This window comes from Epinephelus moara, chromosome 12 (genome assembly GCF_006386435.1).
Source record: "Epinephelus moara isolate mb chromosome 12, YSFRI_EMoa_1.0, whole genome shotgun sequence".
In the NCBI taxonomy this organism is placed as follows: domain Eukaryota; kingdom Metazoa; phylum Chordata; class Actinopteri; order Perciformes; family Serranidae; genus Epinephelus; species Epinephelus moara.
In genome coordinates, this window is record NC_065517.1 from 17,948,579 (window position 1) to 17,963,729 (window position 15,151).

Sequence of the window (15,151 nt, forward strand, 5' to 3'; positions counted from 1 at the left end):
TTTTCCCCCCCCCCCCCCCCTCCCCCCCGGGATCTGCACCCATGGTTTACAGGAGTTTAAGGGAAACAATGTCCAGGAATTCTAGGTGTTGGACTTCCACTTTATCAGCCATGGACAAGTAGTAATGTAAAAATTGGGTAACAACCTTTAATTAGAGAGACACCATTAAGATAAGTGTAGAAAGCCAACTAGCCTATCACTTATTTGTCCATTTTTCTTTTAAAAGTCACAACCATTTTGTACACATTTTGAATTATTTTAAATTCCTGCTCACAAATAATACTACTATGATGATGACTACTAGTTCTACTGTTATGACTGAAACACAATATTGCAATTTGTTTTGCTAATAAAGGCTGTTTTGTCAAGATTATTGCCAAGGTTGCACTCAGAGATGCAGAGACCTTATTTACATATTTACATTTATATTTTTTTCTAATATTTAAAATGTTAATTTAACTCAAAAAAGATTTTTTTCCATATTAACGGTCAAAGGATTTATTCTGAAAACCCTAACCGGAAGTGGCAACTTTTCCTGCCTGCCTTGACACCGTTGAGATTCTTCAGTAAATTGCTACACTTGTTCTTACAGCCTAACGTCGTTATACTCATAAAAAAAATCTTTAAAAACACTTTCTTCGATTAAAGTTTGACTTTTTCCCGTTTCCTGACCGGAAACCGGCATTTATCGTCATTTCTCATCCTTACACTCATGGTTACTTTAACTCCAGTGATGTCAAACGACGAGGGAAAGTTAACGTTGGCTAGCTAACACTTGTCAAAAGACTACAGCAGCGGAAAAGTTTTTAACGGTCGCAACGGAGGTCGAGGCACCCGGTACAGGTAGTCTCTTACCGTGGGCCAGACGGACCAGAGTGGGCAGACGGAACTTGCTGACCACCGCGTCCAACGGCAGCGCCAACGGGCTCCAAGTGATCTCCGACAGGCTCGCCGACAACTTCTCCATCCTCCCGGGTCATCACGCTACCGGAGATAATGGTGATGATGAGGGTGAAGATAGTGATGAGGGTAGTGGTGGTGATGGTAGCGATGGAGTGGAGGAGGATGAGGATGATGGTGGTGGTATAATGGCAAAGAGTTTCGCCATGTTTGAATGTAGGAGAGAGGGAGCGCAGTCACAGTCGGTGCGCACGAGCGGTGGGAGGGAGCGTGAGCCCTCTCTCCTTCTGCCGTTCTGTCAGTCAGTGTTTGTCCACCCCCAACACACACACACACACACACACACACACACACACACACACACACACACACACACACACCAGAACATGATAGCAAAGTCAGCCAAACTTTTATTCTGTAGCTTTTATAACTACAATGGAGGACATATCACCATGTCTTCTTTAACTCATGCCTGCTGTTTGATAACCTGCTCTGTATCTCCACATTTCCTCCATCAATTATTGCACCACTCTCTCCACAGAGGTTAATGTGAGCTGGTGTGTGGGTGGTAAGTGAAGATGCAGGGACTTTTTAGGCAGGATTTCTCAACCTTTCCCTGCCTGCTGTGGGCTCATTGCAAGATCCCAAATGCTCACGAGCCCAGAAATTACACAGATGGAATGCAAGTTATTTAATTTGGCAGTTTCAGAGTGGGATGTGACTACAGTAGTACATTTACTCAAGTGATATACTGAGGTACAGACCTTGTGCCATACTTGAGAGCTCCTTTTTTATATACTGTATTCCTCAAATTCATGTTTACCTCATACCGTACTACATTTATTTCAGTTAAGTCAAGTCAGGTTCAACTTTATTGTCATTTCCACATACAGAGTAGGCCTACATGGGAATGAAATTGCACTTTCTCACAACCCCAAGGTGCTATCAGACACACACAAGTATAACAGTATAAACATAAGAAATATATACACATCGCACAGATATCCATATTTATTTCGAACGTGCATAAAAGACATTAACATACAAACAAGCATTACAAGAAAGAAAGTAATATTTACAAATAATGACAAGCATAATGAAAACCAATTGTCAGTGTATAGTTACTTTGATTTACACATTTGAAAAGGAGTGGGAGGAGGTGAAAACTTACTAAATCCCATTACTTCTCCTTAAGTCGTTGAGTGAAATGAAACCGCTTCCTTATATAGATAAAACTAAGACTTTTCTATGTATACCATTGTTATTACCTTTTAACTTTGCCACACAAAAATAACCCATGTATATGTTTTTGATAGTTATTACCAAATATAAATCTTATAACAACCTATCTTAGCATAACCCTTAGTATAATTTACCAATTATCCATGACTTACAAGTATAAACCAGTCCAAATGTATTATACATATATATAATACCAATTGTCTTTGCCTTACAAATATAAATATAATATTAATATTATATATATATGTTCATCAACTTGTCCTGCTATCTTTTTACATTTAAATAAGTAAAGCATATGAATTATACAAAGTATGAATATTTGTAATTCTACCAGTAGACGTGTGTACACCCCCATACCCATAAATGAAAAAATACTTATTTACATATTAATACATTGTTAATTAGGTAAAAATATAAAGTAGAGAAAGTAAACAGTGATCCCTGTCAACAACTGGTGAATGTCAAAACCCTTCTTCAACCCTGTACCTCATGAATGTCATGTCTTCATACCGTATTTTGAATTGGTGTATGCTTGGACTTTGTGTGAACTCACAGAATGCACTACATTACAGTAGTAGTAGTTCTAGGTACTGGAACTTGTGCATGCGTTGTCAAGATGAACTTGAGAATGATGTGTTTCTCCTTGAGTTTTAATCTTTGTTGCTGGTGAAAAACAAGATGCTTTCACTTCTTGGGGCCTCTTGAAATGATTCAACTTAAACCAGAGTGTCTGCAGGTCCTTAGAAAGTCTTAAAATGTCTTACATATGTCTTTGAATTTGTGAGGTCTTAATGCCACAAACATTGAATCTAATTTCTATATCCATCTTTACATGACTTTTTGTCAAAATGAGTCAAGCCCTTCTGTGTGAAATTCTACGTTTTTGTTTAAAGTCTTGAAACCTATCACTGAACCTAACACTTTCTTTTAACTTTTTAATTGGACATACCTATTGGCAAAATGTTGATTGACCTAACTCACTCTAATACACATATTTCTATATAAAATCTACCTCTGCATGGGACCACATATATATCACTTACCTTTATATGTACCTGTAATGCTTGAGCAAAAAAATATTTGTCCCAAAATTAGTCTTAAATTTGGTTAAAAATGATCTTGGAATGGTCTTTAAAAGCATTGCATAGTAGTGATATACAACATGTAGACACCCTGTAAACAATCTGAGACACTCTTTGTTGGAACTTCTCATTGACATATTGAACATGTGAAGATCAGTTGTAATTAGACATTGCTTCATTTTAAGGGGTGATATAAAGGTTAGGTTATTAAACTACAAACAGTTTGCATTTGTTGAAATTAGCCAACTGCTGCTAACTATGGTGGCCCTATCTAGAACCAGTGTTTGGTATTTTTGTTCTGGGAACGTGCTGGTGCAATGTGGTGATGTCCGTAGAATCCATTCCCTTTGTAGATATTGGGCTCATTTTGAGGTAACGAAAACACAACTGTTTTTATTTTCAGGTCAATATACACTAAAGAAGTCATCCTCATCATATGATATTCCATTTCTGCCAATATATCCCCCTAAATCCTACACACTGGACCTTTGAAAGGGGCAATTTTCTGCATAATGAGTACTTTTACTGTCTTCTTACTTCATGTACTTCTACTATCTGCAGCATGATAGCCTTGGCACTAAAAGCAGGAAGCAACCATGACAACCCTCCAGACCCTCAGACCAGGCATTACCGTAGAACAACTTTATTAACGCCTACACACAAAACTAGCATCTCATCCCTTTCGTTGAAAGCAGTCAATTCATCTCAGTCCCATTAGAGCAACTCCACAACTACTGCATCTATGACATCAGCAATAGACAGAGCTGTACAATTTATTGTTTGGAAGAGTAATAATGTTTATATTTTTGGAGTTTTGGAGTCAGTTTAGATTGAACACAACTGATGAGATGTTAAAAGGTTTCTAACTAAAGGTGTTGAAACTACAACTTCAGAATATAGAATTGACAGATTGATTTCAAACCCTTTGCTTTGCTATAAGGAGAGGTAATACCATTTTCCATACACAATTGTGCAGGCCTTTATGAACTATTGACACTGTTGATATCAGTCCACTCAATAGCACTCATAGACAGTAGTGATGCTGCAGAAGCAGAATCACTTCATCCACCTCTTCATCCGGCACTAAACTTCTGGCCCCAGGCGGGAATCTGGTCAACTCATTCAGTTCAATGAACCACACTGTAAACAGAAACTGATTCATTTGCTATCGATTACTGCCAACAAAGCAGTTGTGATGCTACAGTTCTATGTGCCAGAACCCGGAGTGAGCCGTTCAAAAGAATGATATAACTGATGCTAAATACTACATTTGTAAATTAGAGCACCATTCAAAACGTACAAGTAACAGGGTTGAATGTGTGAATGCAGGTCATCATCGAGTGGGCTCATCCTATCAAAAATATTTGGTTCAATTAGTGATGTCTGGCTTCCCAGAATGAGCAACCACAACAACACCCACTCAACACCAAATATGGCAGTGCTGTGTTCAATTAGTTTAAACATAAACTCGAACCATGATTCAGTGGCTATTAATAGCTCACTCACTTTTACTCCCACAGCTGGATATGGAAAACTCTGAAATAAAGTAGGGCAAAATTGTCCACACAATCTTAAGTGAATTCATTATAGATTTTTTTTTTTTTAATTTCTGTCTGAAAAAATAACAGAAGCCAACAATGACATGATAAACGTTTCAGATAACTTTATTTGTCCCATATTAACAAAAATTCAAATATGAAGCTGGACTTCTGCACTAGCGACGGGGCATTATCTCACAGCAGGTGGAGGGGTGATGAGCTTGACGGAAAACTCAATGGGCAGGCTCTGCAAAAAGAGAGAAGCACATTAAGTGACATGTTTAACAAAACAAATCAACAAGATAAACCCTGTCCAACCAAGCATGGGCAGACTGGGGTGAATTTCCTCCAGCATCAAACTGTCAGCCAGTAATGACCGGATTAGGGATCTGTCAGTGACATCTAGAGGAGAACATATGTAGTTGCACAACATCTGAAATGGGACTCTAACCTTAACTCTTTTTCCTGCAGCATAGCTCATGTTCACAGCTTCAACTTTTTTCCACAAACACAAAAAGATTGCCGAATACCAGTATGTAGAGGCTGATGACTGACCGCTCTAACACCTGTCTTTAAAGTGAACACACCTTTATTTTATTGAATAAGTACACAAGCTTGGTTTAACTACTACTAATGCAGTATATTTAGCTTATAGATAACATAACCATCAGGATTGGTTATTTAAATAATGCAGCAAATTCAATAGCTGATTAATAATAAATAAATAAGTAAATAAATAATCCAGGCCAATACAGATCAGGGGACATTAGGGACCACTCCCAATGCTAAAGCAAAATCTGATGGTATGCTTTATATCAGCTCACAGTAATTACTGCCAAAATCCTTTATACATAGTATGAATAAACAAAATGTTTGTCTACTTACTGTCCTTCACAGCCTTTTTGCCTGGAATAGAAATAAACAGATACATCAGTCACACAATGCATTTCAAATATGCAACTACAGCTGTTTGCCTTTATTCAGCACTATGAAAGCCACATTTATTTCACATCTGCTCATAATTTTAGTATCCTTATATTACAATATGTTGTACAGCAACTGAGTACAGTTGACCATGTTGTGCTAAATTTGTTGGTGATTTTTACAGATTCATCAACTCACCTTGTACAAAGAAATTCAAATACTGATTGCATTTCAATTTAATCTATTCAAACCTCTTAACTTGTGTCAACTACAGTGATGAAAAATTTGAACGCAGATGTCATATTCAGTAAGAAAAAAAAAAAAAAAGTCAAACTACATAACTGTTTGTTTTATAGACTGTTAGTGCATCTAGTGTACAAGTCAGTGAGTCCTGAACTCACCTCCATAGGAAATTTTGTAGTACGCGTATGTCATGATGGCAAGGCCTGGCCAAACCTCCACGTATGCCTTAGTGTAGTAAGGGCCAACCTTGGACCACCAATTTTTAAACGCGACTCCCAACATCTGTGGGAGAAAGCAACAGCATAATGTCAGTCTCATACCAGTGCTCATGTACTCAGTCAGCAATGACACAAGCTCAAATATCACTTTATATCAGTGGTATAATAAGTATGTTTTCTTTAGTGTATGATCACCTGAAAATAAGAACTGTAGTGTTTTTGATATGTTAGTATGAGCAATTTATATCTACATAGGGAGTGGGTCCTTGTCTCCAGAGATCACTATATTGCACCAGTATGTTCCTACAGTAGCCTGGCATGGACAAACCAAACACTGGCTCTAGGCGGCCATTCACATTTTTGCATTGACATACGTCGTTAGCAGCCCCTCCACAACAAGCAGCATCAGAATAACACAGATTTTTAACATGAAACTGCTTGATTCAATGTTTTTTAACCGGTTTAAATTACTAGATCTGTTTGTTCTGGAGAGAAAGAGACCTCTGCAGATGATGCTGTCCCCAGTAAAAAACCTCCTCAACAGTGAATGCTAAAGGAATTCTATCCAGGAGAAGGTTCAGCTGGTTGCAATCGGCAATTATCACCACTTCATGCCACTAAATCCCCCTAAATCTTGCACACTTGACCTTTAAGTCACAAACCGGTTAGTGATGTATGGCTGTTAACCTTCCTTTCCAGGACTAAGTGTGGATATTTAATTGATTAGAGTTAATAGTTCTGGCATGATCCATTCAGTGTTTGAAATTAAGCATCAGCCACCAGCCAAATATGAAAGTGGCTGCTGGATTTGCTAAACTAGCCAGCCAAAAAAAGCAATGGTAACAGAGTTCCTGCTAGATTTTGGATTACATGCACCTGTCACAGTGGCATGTGGACGAAAAAGTTAATTTCCCACCTTGAATCTATTCAAGATGTCAGGCTGCACTGAAGCTAACGTTGAGTTTAAGAAACAAGTTCCTCCATTCAATGTTATTTGGTTCCTTCAATGCTACCGTGACCCTCACTACTGTCAGGCCTTGCTAATGACTTTGGCCACCTATTAAACACTGGTCAACAGAAGAGGTAAAATAACACAATTTCACTTGTCTACACTAAGTGTTGTCGGAATAAGAGACATTGTTTTTTCACTGACGAGTTCAATAACTTATCTGCACTGACAATAACGTAATACAGTTGGCTAATGTTAGTGCTAACGTCCCAACCTCAACTTGAGTTCCGTTAGCACTGAATGTGTAGAAGTCGGTTGACCAAAGGAAGAGAATATTTGAAAGCAGATATACAGTTAATATAGTTGTTGGGTTACTTAAACGTGTCTATCAAACTACTCCAATCAATGAATGGCTGCTAGTTAGCGTGCTAGCATAGTCTCTACTGTAGAACTAGATAGACGCTAATTAGCAAGATGCTAGCTAGCTAGCCGAGTACACCTGCAACAGTAGTACACACAACCACAGTAAGTGCAGATGATAGCTTCATGTTAAATTGCTGACTTGAGGAAGGAAACTGTTTTTCTGTTGTGAGTGAAGTGACTTCACTAAATAAGTGCAAACTCTTGTCTTACCTTTCAGTTTGTCACGCTGCTGTGAGAAGGTCAGGACAGCCGCTGCAGCTAACGTCAAAGTCGTGGAGGAAGTCTTCTTCTACGCTCAACGGTGTAGTATTACATACATGTTTTGGTATGTAGCGCCACCAAATGGAGGTACATATTAATGTATTTGACAGCCTACTGGCTATCTCTTGGCTCCACCTTGAGGACCTAACCATAAATGCTAAACACAGTGATCCTCTCTCACTTGACTCATTATGATTTTAAATTAAATCTGAAATCTAAAGTTAAAGGTGAACACCACCTAAGTTAGGAATTCCAGTATGTTATTCCCATGGCCAAGGAAAGTTCAATCAATGTTTGTGAACATGAGCTGCTCTCTCTCAAAGCCAGAAACCAGAGAAGGAAGTCATACACTTGTAATATCATAAAGTATAAAGTCTGGAGCTGATCTTTAGACAATTAATGGGAGCCACATGAGCTTCATTCTATTGTACTGTTCTCCGTTGTGAAACAGAAAATGTACCCATATACTCAGAATATAGAGTGCTCAAAGGATGGCGACACATAGTTAGCGTCACCCTATTTCCCCTGTCAAAAAGATAATGGGATTTTTCCATTGGATTTTGGATTATTGCAGAACGTAAACTCTGTGGCAAACAAGTGTTAATGATAGTTGCAATTTTAGGCTATAAACATACTGCACCACAGTCACATGATTTAAACATCCTATCATATTGAGGTTGTAAAGCTGTGTTTAGTGTGATGACATTCTGTAGTGTCATTCAGCCACTTATTAGCAACCACATTTGTAAGACACATAAAAGTGTCAGAATTCATGAGTGGTATTTGCTGACATATTTTATGTTGTGGAACAAAATGTGAAAGACTCTGAAGCTTGTGTTAACCACAGACCCTTTTTCAGGCATGTAACCCAAATCCTTTTGGGAGGGAACAGCAGATGAGGGAACCAGGAGCGGTAAAATGGGGCACTTCATTGCCCTGGGTGCTCTCAGTGTCATCTAGAACACCTTTACCTATTCACTGTCAGTGGAGCAGCTCTAGACTTTTTACCCTATGACATTACAAATTTGAGTTTTTGCACTTAATTTTTTGGATTTGGGAGAGAGTTGTTCATGTTTTCTAATATTTTTGTAGCGCTTTAGACTATAGGAATAACATGTATGCATTTTGAAAATGGGTGTAGTGGCCCTTTAATGAAGTTATATTCAATAGAGTAAAAAGGTAGTGTGGCTATAATGCTATAAACTAATGACCGATTGTCATAGTCTCAGAATTAAGTTAGATTTTTTTGTCATATAACCTATGTAACTCATGGAAATCATGGATATGAAGCTCATTTTGGTAATTCTCAAGATACCTTTTATTGGTGATCACTGAACAAAGCCAACAGTATGTGTTGGAAAAAATAATGGTACCCATAAATACAGTGCAATTAAGTCTGTGTCAGATTGGATGGATTAGTCAGAAGAAAGGTTTTGGACATTATGTGTGGGGTCAGAGGTCAACAAATGGTCAATAAGAATTGCTTGGTTTTATCTTGTTTTGCACATTGGCTCAGTGTCTTTAGGTTAACAATATTTGACCAATGAAAAATATTATAACTACTCTGGTGGCACACGTGAGCCTTTATAAGTCAAAATAGCAGGATGCAAAATTGATCTGTCAGGGGGACTAAGAGTTTGACAACTGTCACATACTTTTTCATGCAATTCAGCCTGATACCAGTTTCCTTTAAAGCTCCAGTGTGTAGGAATTAGGGTGATACATTGGCATAAATGCAATATAATAAATATGCTTTCTTTAGTGTATAATCACCTAAAAATTAGAACTGTTGGGTTTTTGTTAACTTAGAATGAGCCGGTCCTCGTCTATGGGTCCCCTTTTATGGAGATCGCCAAGTTACACCGTCATGTTTGTCTGTCTCTGTCTTTGCACTACTAACTCTTTCTGTCACACCAAAGACTCTTATCAGTTGCGTGCCTCATGTTTCTGCATTCTCTGCATTTTGCATTTTATCTTTACTTTTCTATTATTTAAATTTGTAGTTCTCTCCGGACTTAATTTTTTTCTGTATGGCTTACTTAGATCTAGATTTATGTGTACATCGTTGCAATACGGGTCTCAGAGTAACGAAATTTCAATTGTCCTTATGTCTAGTGCATATGTGATACTGACAGATAAAGTTGACTTCGATGTTTCTACAGTAGCCCAGAGCAGACAAACAAACCAAAGACTGGCTCTTGATAGGGCTATTTGAGTTTTCAGGTTGGCCACCATAGTAGCTCCCCCTGCGATCGTCTTTTTTAAACATGAAACTGCTTCGTTCAGTGTTTTTACTGGTTTAAATTAGCAGGGTCATTTTGTTGTGGAGAAGAAGAGACCTGTGCGAATTATTCGGCTCACGTTAAGGTGAGCCGAAGGTTCACCTTAGGATCAGGAATAAGGTCAGTATACATTAAGTTACCACAAAAAAAGGTGTGCACACATAGCAGGCGCTTGGCAAGTAGCCAAACTGCGACATGCCAAACAGCATAGAAGAAACACTGATGTGTAACATTTGTAACAGCTTCAATCTGTGTTTTTACTGATTTTAGTCTCCTGGTCTGTTTGTTGTGGAGAAGACAAGACCTCTGCGGCGAATTCGGCTCCCAACAAAAAGCTCCTGCCTCACTTTCAATTTCAATCACATTGTTATCATGGTGTGGGTATTTTTTTACTTGATGTCGTGTTACACAATTTTAGACTTCCCAGAGAATCAGTTCAACTTTAACTCCTGTTTTGCTTTTTTGGCGCCTGTGGCACAGCCAGAGCAGAGGTGGGAATGTGAGGTGAGGGCGCAGCTGCTACATGGCACACAGACTGTCCACCAGCTCTGTCTGCTCACCATAGTGAAACAACAAATACAACACTGGCACTGCTGTCAAGGGTAAAAATGGCATAGGGTAACATGCTCCACTGGTGCTGCACCCTGTTTCTGTTCAGGTGGATGGAAAATCCTTAAAATTGCCCTGTAACTCAATGTGAAACTGATGAGAGAGAAAGTAAAAGCAGAATCATTTTTTTGATTTGATACTGTCTATTGCAGAGTCAGGAGTCAGCATGACTCCTAAGAGGAACCCAAAAGTTTCCCATTAATGCATCAAGACATAGGTCTTTCTCTGTAAATGGAATTTACATGTTCCTGTTTCCTGAAACGTCAGCAACAAAGATCAAACTAATCAACTCTGGGATTTGAGCATTTGATAACTTTTTAGTCAAAGGAATCTAAGTTTGACTGAGAGCCTGCAGGAGTGGTTTGGCCTGTTGTGAGCGAGGGCGGGACTTTCCACCCTTGTTTGTCCTCACACTCCAATAGGCAAGAGGCACCTTGTTTCATTTATGAGCACCTAAAGCCAAGTCCTATTTGAGGGGACTCAACACAGTGAATCACCGCTGACTTGTGCCAATATGAAAGGACACGGCTGAGGACATTTTTTGGGACATGGTACACACTCTGAATGCAGCATGCTGTAGCTGTCTTCAGTGACAACAGTCCTGCTGCAGGTATGTTGAAGATTTGTGACCAGGCCATCTGTTTCTGAATATACGGCAGTGTGGTACTGCGTCTTTCCATACAGTACAGGATGGCTGTTCTTCTTCTTTGAGCTCTTTGTTTGAGGATTTGCATGTGTGTACTTGTATCTGCGTGTGGTAACGTAAGGGTGTGTATGGGTGCATTCTTAACGTGACTACTCAGCCAGTGGAGGCGGCTAACTTGAATGTTGCGGAAGGAGCTTTGACTGTAGTTTTTCATTGTTTGACAGAGCAGTTTCTCACTTTTTGGCATTGTTTATTTCTCTTGAGTGAACGATTTACTAATCCATGTCTCCTGGACCTTTCTGAGGTTGACTACGTGCTGTGTGACTGGAGGCTACATGGCTTCAGGTGGAGCAGAGGAGGCTGATGGAGGGATTCCATTGGACATTGACAACGTGCACATGCTCCTCCAAGGTCAGGCTATTTCTGTACTTTTATACATGTTGTGACATGTGATGTGCTGCATGGGGGGCTCACAGTGGTGGCCAAATTATGAAATGTGTTAGGGAGATATTTCAGCATGTGAAAATGGAAGTGGTGAAAGGAGATAACTGTTCTGATTTTTAAAAGGCAAGTTAACAACAGGTTAAAATAATTTCAGTGCCTGGAAATGAAACATGGTCGTGGTCTTGTTAGTGTTTGGTGAGAGTGTTGGTTATAGAGGTGTGTCAGTGTGTCCAGCCTTCTGTAGACACAACATGTATGTGTGAACATTACATCTTTGACATTTTAGGGCTCCTCTGATATTAAAAGAACTAGTTAACAGCTGTATTCCATTCACACACAGAAGAGGGAACTTGTAACATCTCAGTTTACAAAATACAATATGTTAATAACGGGATCTTTGCAGTTTCTTTCACAATTTTCGTAATTGAATTTGAGAAGAATTGTGGCTTTTGTGTTTTTTACTTATGCTTACATAATATCTGTATTTTTGTATATGTTCAGTTTCACTTCTGCTCTTTAATTTATTCAATCTCTCGGTTGTATTATCAGCAGCATGATAGAGTGATTGCTCTTGTTAGTTAAGGCATCAGTAAATATGTAAGTATGGGTATTAACTAGTCATGGATAATTACCTGGAAAGTCACCATATTCAACCATTGGGCAAATGATTAGTTACCAACATGCTGGTACTCCCAGTGTTTTTTATATTCACCTTTGAAAACAATACAAATTTCGTCTTTACTGAACATTTACCTGTTGAATTAAGTGTTGCATCTCTGTAAGTGGTGCATGTATTAAAAGGAAATAAATCCATAAAGCCACATCTCATGTGATTTGGAAATATTCATATGATAGCAAGATGTGCGAAACTTTGTCATCATTTAATGCTGCAAGAACGTGTTTTTTTAAATACAGCTGTAGTTTATAATCAGTTACATACTTGCACTTTTTTTTTTTTTTTTGAATTTTTTTCACGAAGCAAGTGTACAAACTATAACATTACAAAACTGGTCCATAAAAGCAAAATAAATAAATAAAAAGGCGCACTGCACTTGCATATTAACAGACACAACATGGTGAATTTAAATGATAACTATTATGTACATCGATCCGATTTATGCCCATGCAGTGTCCCTAGTTCAGACATTTGTCTGCATTTTTTTTTTTTTAAGATTATTTTTTCGGGGCTTTTCTTGCCTTTAATGATAGGACAACATAGCATGAGGGGAGGAGAGAGAGGGGGGACGACATGCAGCAAAGGGCCGCAGGCTGGATCCAACCCGCAGTCGCTGCAGCAAGGACAGAACCTTTTATCCATTCAAGTCCAGATTGTATTTAAATTCCAGCAAGTCCCACTGTTTCTTTAATTTCTGCAGAAAAAGATGAGTCTCTCCATCTGTTTTTATTAGAGTCACAACCTTAGAGATTTCCACCGACTTTACCATGATTGCTTTCCTCACCAGCATTATAAGCAATTGATTGCACTTTATTTTTTAACTAAGGATTGCACATCAGGGCATATCAGACACATGGCAATGCCTACTGTGTATATATAATGCTACTATCAGTAAATCATGTCTGCATTGTGTCATTGTGTTTGTTGAAAACACGTGTAGACATCCATGATTGTGATTAGGCCTGAAAAAACACATTTGACTGATGCCAGGTAACAACAGCCTGAAGCAGGACATTATTGTTATTGTGGTGAAGCCTCTTACTGCTGTTTGCACTGGGCATGCCAGGTGAACTGGGTGGAGTCATGTGTTTACACTACTCAGGAGTTTCCTGCCTTGGCACTCTCTTAAACAAACAGCACATATCTACAAGTGGGAGTTTAAATCTGACTGTGTGTTTTAGTGCAGTATAAATCATAGCCATATGTTAAATACAGTTGCTAATATTCTGCAAACAATTCTGATTAAAGCAGTAAACAGCAGCAGACACAGAAATAATCCATTTGTTCCCAGTTGTTCCAAAACAACTTGCATCTTTCCTTTAGGTTAGGTTAGGTTAGGTTTTATTGTCCCCAAGGGGAAATTCTTTTCCACAGCACTGTACTTGTTGGACTCAGCATGAAAAACAATGACACACAAACACCGACACCGAGCAGCACACAAAAAGCAACGACATACAGCATAAACATGACGCAATCAACGGGGCAGGAAAGCTTTTATAATTTAAACATAGTAAAGGTTCATGTTTTGGCAACAGAAGCTTAGGATCTGGTCTAGTGCCTCTCAAGAACCATATATGCCTAAAATCCCCTCAATGTGTGTGTGCATATGTCATTCTGGTAATTCATCATTGCTGTAAGTGTGACGTATATTTGCTCTGTGTGTGTGTGTGTGTCAGCTTCAGTATCTATGTTTGTCTGTCCTGGAAGCCAGCCCGTCTTGTAGCCGGATCCCAGCCGGCAGCTAAGTTTAAAGAGGAAGCATGCTACTCTGGGTCATCTTGTGTTAGAGAAGGCAGTTATATGTTGGTTAAAGTAGAGTCTTTGCTCATCATACATGGAATTATTGGCCATTAGTCATCAGCATGGAGGGTCGAAAAGTCCTTCAGTCTTCTGATGTCAGTGAGTAGCAGCTCAGACAAGGGTTCCCACTGCTCTTACTAAAATTCAGGATTATTATGGACTATACAGCAGCATATTCCAAACAGTCAGGTAATGTATTTGAGTGTTTTGTGCATTCTGTCATATGGCATTGTGGTAGTCAGGAGTATATTTGCATGCATACGACTATGTTCCCAGTGTAACCCAAAATGGAGGTGATAAATAAAGTCATATTGAGGGGACTGCAACAACCCAGGGGTGGAATTTATGTTTAGTTACAACACAAATCTGATATCAGCGAAGGCTTTGGCACAGCACATGTGCATGGACAGATACGTACCCTAAATTTGAAGTACAGAACATTCATTTCAGCTTCATACAGTGTTTGTCCCACGTCCGTCAGATCCTTGTATCATCATGTCATCAGACAAAAGTCAGACAAAGCGTGTGCCTGTGTTATTTGGGAGTATCATTAAGTGTGACGGGTGCCGATGCTTCTCAGGTTAGCTACATGTTAATGCACAAACTAAACATGCTTATGAGACACAAAATTAAACATTTTGGTGACACTTTACTTGAAGGTATCTATATAAGGGTGACATGACACTGTCATAACTATGACATGACACTGTCATGAACTTGTCATAAACATTATATACATGTCATAAACATTTATGACTGCTGTCATTAAGTGTCATTTGGTTTTTGTAATGACAAGTTGACATTGTTTGGGTTGTCTTGATTATGACAACTTGACATTAATCAAAGTGACATTACCAGAAGTTGTCTTTGTCATGACAAGTTGACATTGTTTGGGTTGTCTTGATTATGACAAC

General features: G+C 38.8%; 3 protein-coding genes across 4 annotated transcripts in view; 1 reads left to right on the forward strand and 2 right to left on the reverse strand.

Moving 5' to 3' along the window:
* Positions 1-1,188, reverse strand: part of gareml (GRB2 associated, regulator of MAPK1-like) — a 24,562-nt gene extending 23,374 nt beyond the window's left edge. For both annotated transcript variants that reach the window (XM_050058905.1, XM_050058904.1), the window contains exon 1: positions 856-1,188. In XM_050058905.1, coding sequence (XP_049914862.1) covers positions 856-967 — 112 coding nt within the window. In that variant the 5' untranslated portion in view covers positions 968-1,188. The remainder of the gene's footprint in view (positions 1-855) is intronic.
* Positions 1,189-4,872: 3,684 nt separating this feature from the next.
* Positions 4,873-7,844, reverse strand: atp5mj (ATP synthase membrane subunit j). The gene is made up of 4 exons (XM_050058130.1): positions 7,730-7,844; positions 6,088-6,211; positions 5,648-5,668; positions 4,873-5,009 (listed from the first exon to the last, which is right to left on the reverse strand). Exons 2-4 carry the CDS (start codon positions 6,209-6,211, stop codon positions 4,996-4,998), a joined length of 159 nt encoding a protein of 52 aa, XP_049914087.1. The 5' UTR covers positions 7,730-7,844; the 3' UTR covers positions 4,873-4,995.
* Positions 7,845-11,189: 3,345 nt separating this feature from the next.
* The window catches only part of LOC126399230 (nesprin-2), a 108,098-nt gene continuing 104,136 nt past the window's right edge, over positions 11,190-15,151 (forward strand). The window contains exons 1-2 of the mRNA XM_050059086.1: positions 11,190-11,281; positions 11,622-11,728. Coding sequence (XP_049915043.1) covers positions 11,653-11,728 — 76 coding nt within the window. The 5' untranslated portion in view covers positions 11,190-11,281; positions 11,622-11,652. The remainder of the gene's footprint in view (positions 11,282-11,621; positions 11,729-15,151) is intronic.

What these genes read in the sequence shown, in the direction of transcription:
- atp5mj (XM_050058130.1), bottom strand. Translation starts at nt 6,211, where the DNA reads ATGTTGGGAGTCGCGTTTAAAAATTGGTGGTCCAAGGTTGGCCCTTAC. An exon ending in CTACAAAATTTCCTATGGAG is followed by an intron (nt 5,669 to 6,087) that starts GTGAGTTCAGGA and finishes TTTCTATTCCAG; the next exon opens with GCAAAAAGGCTGTGAAGGAC.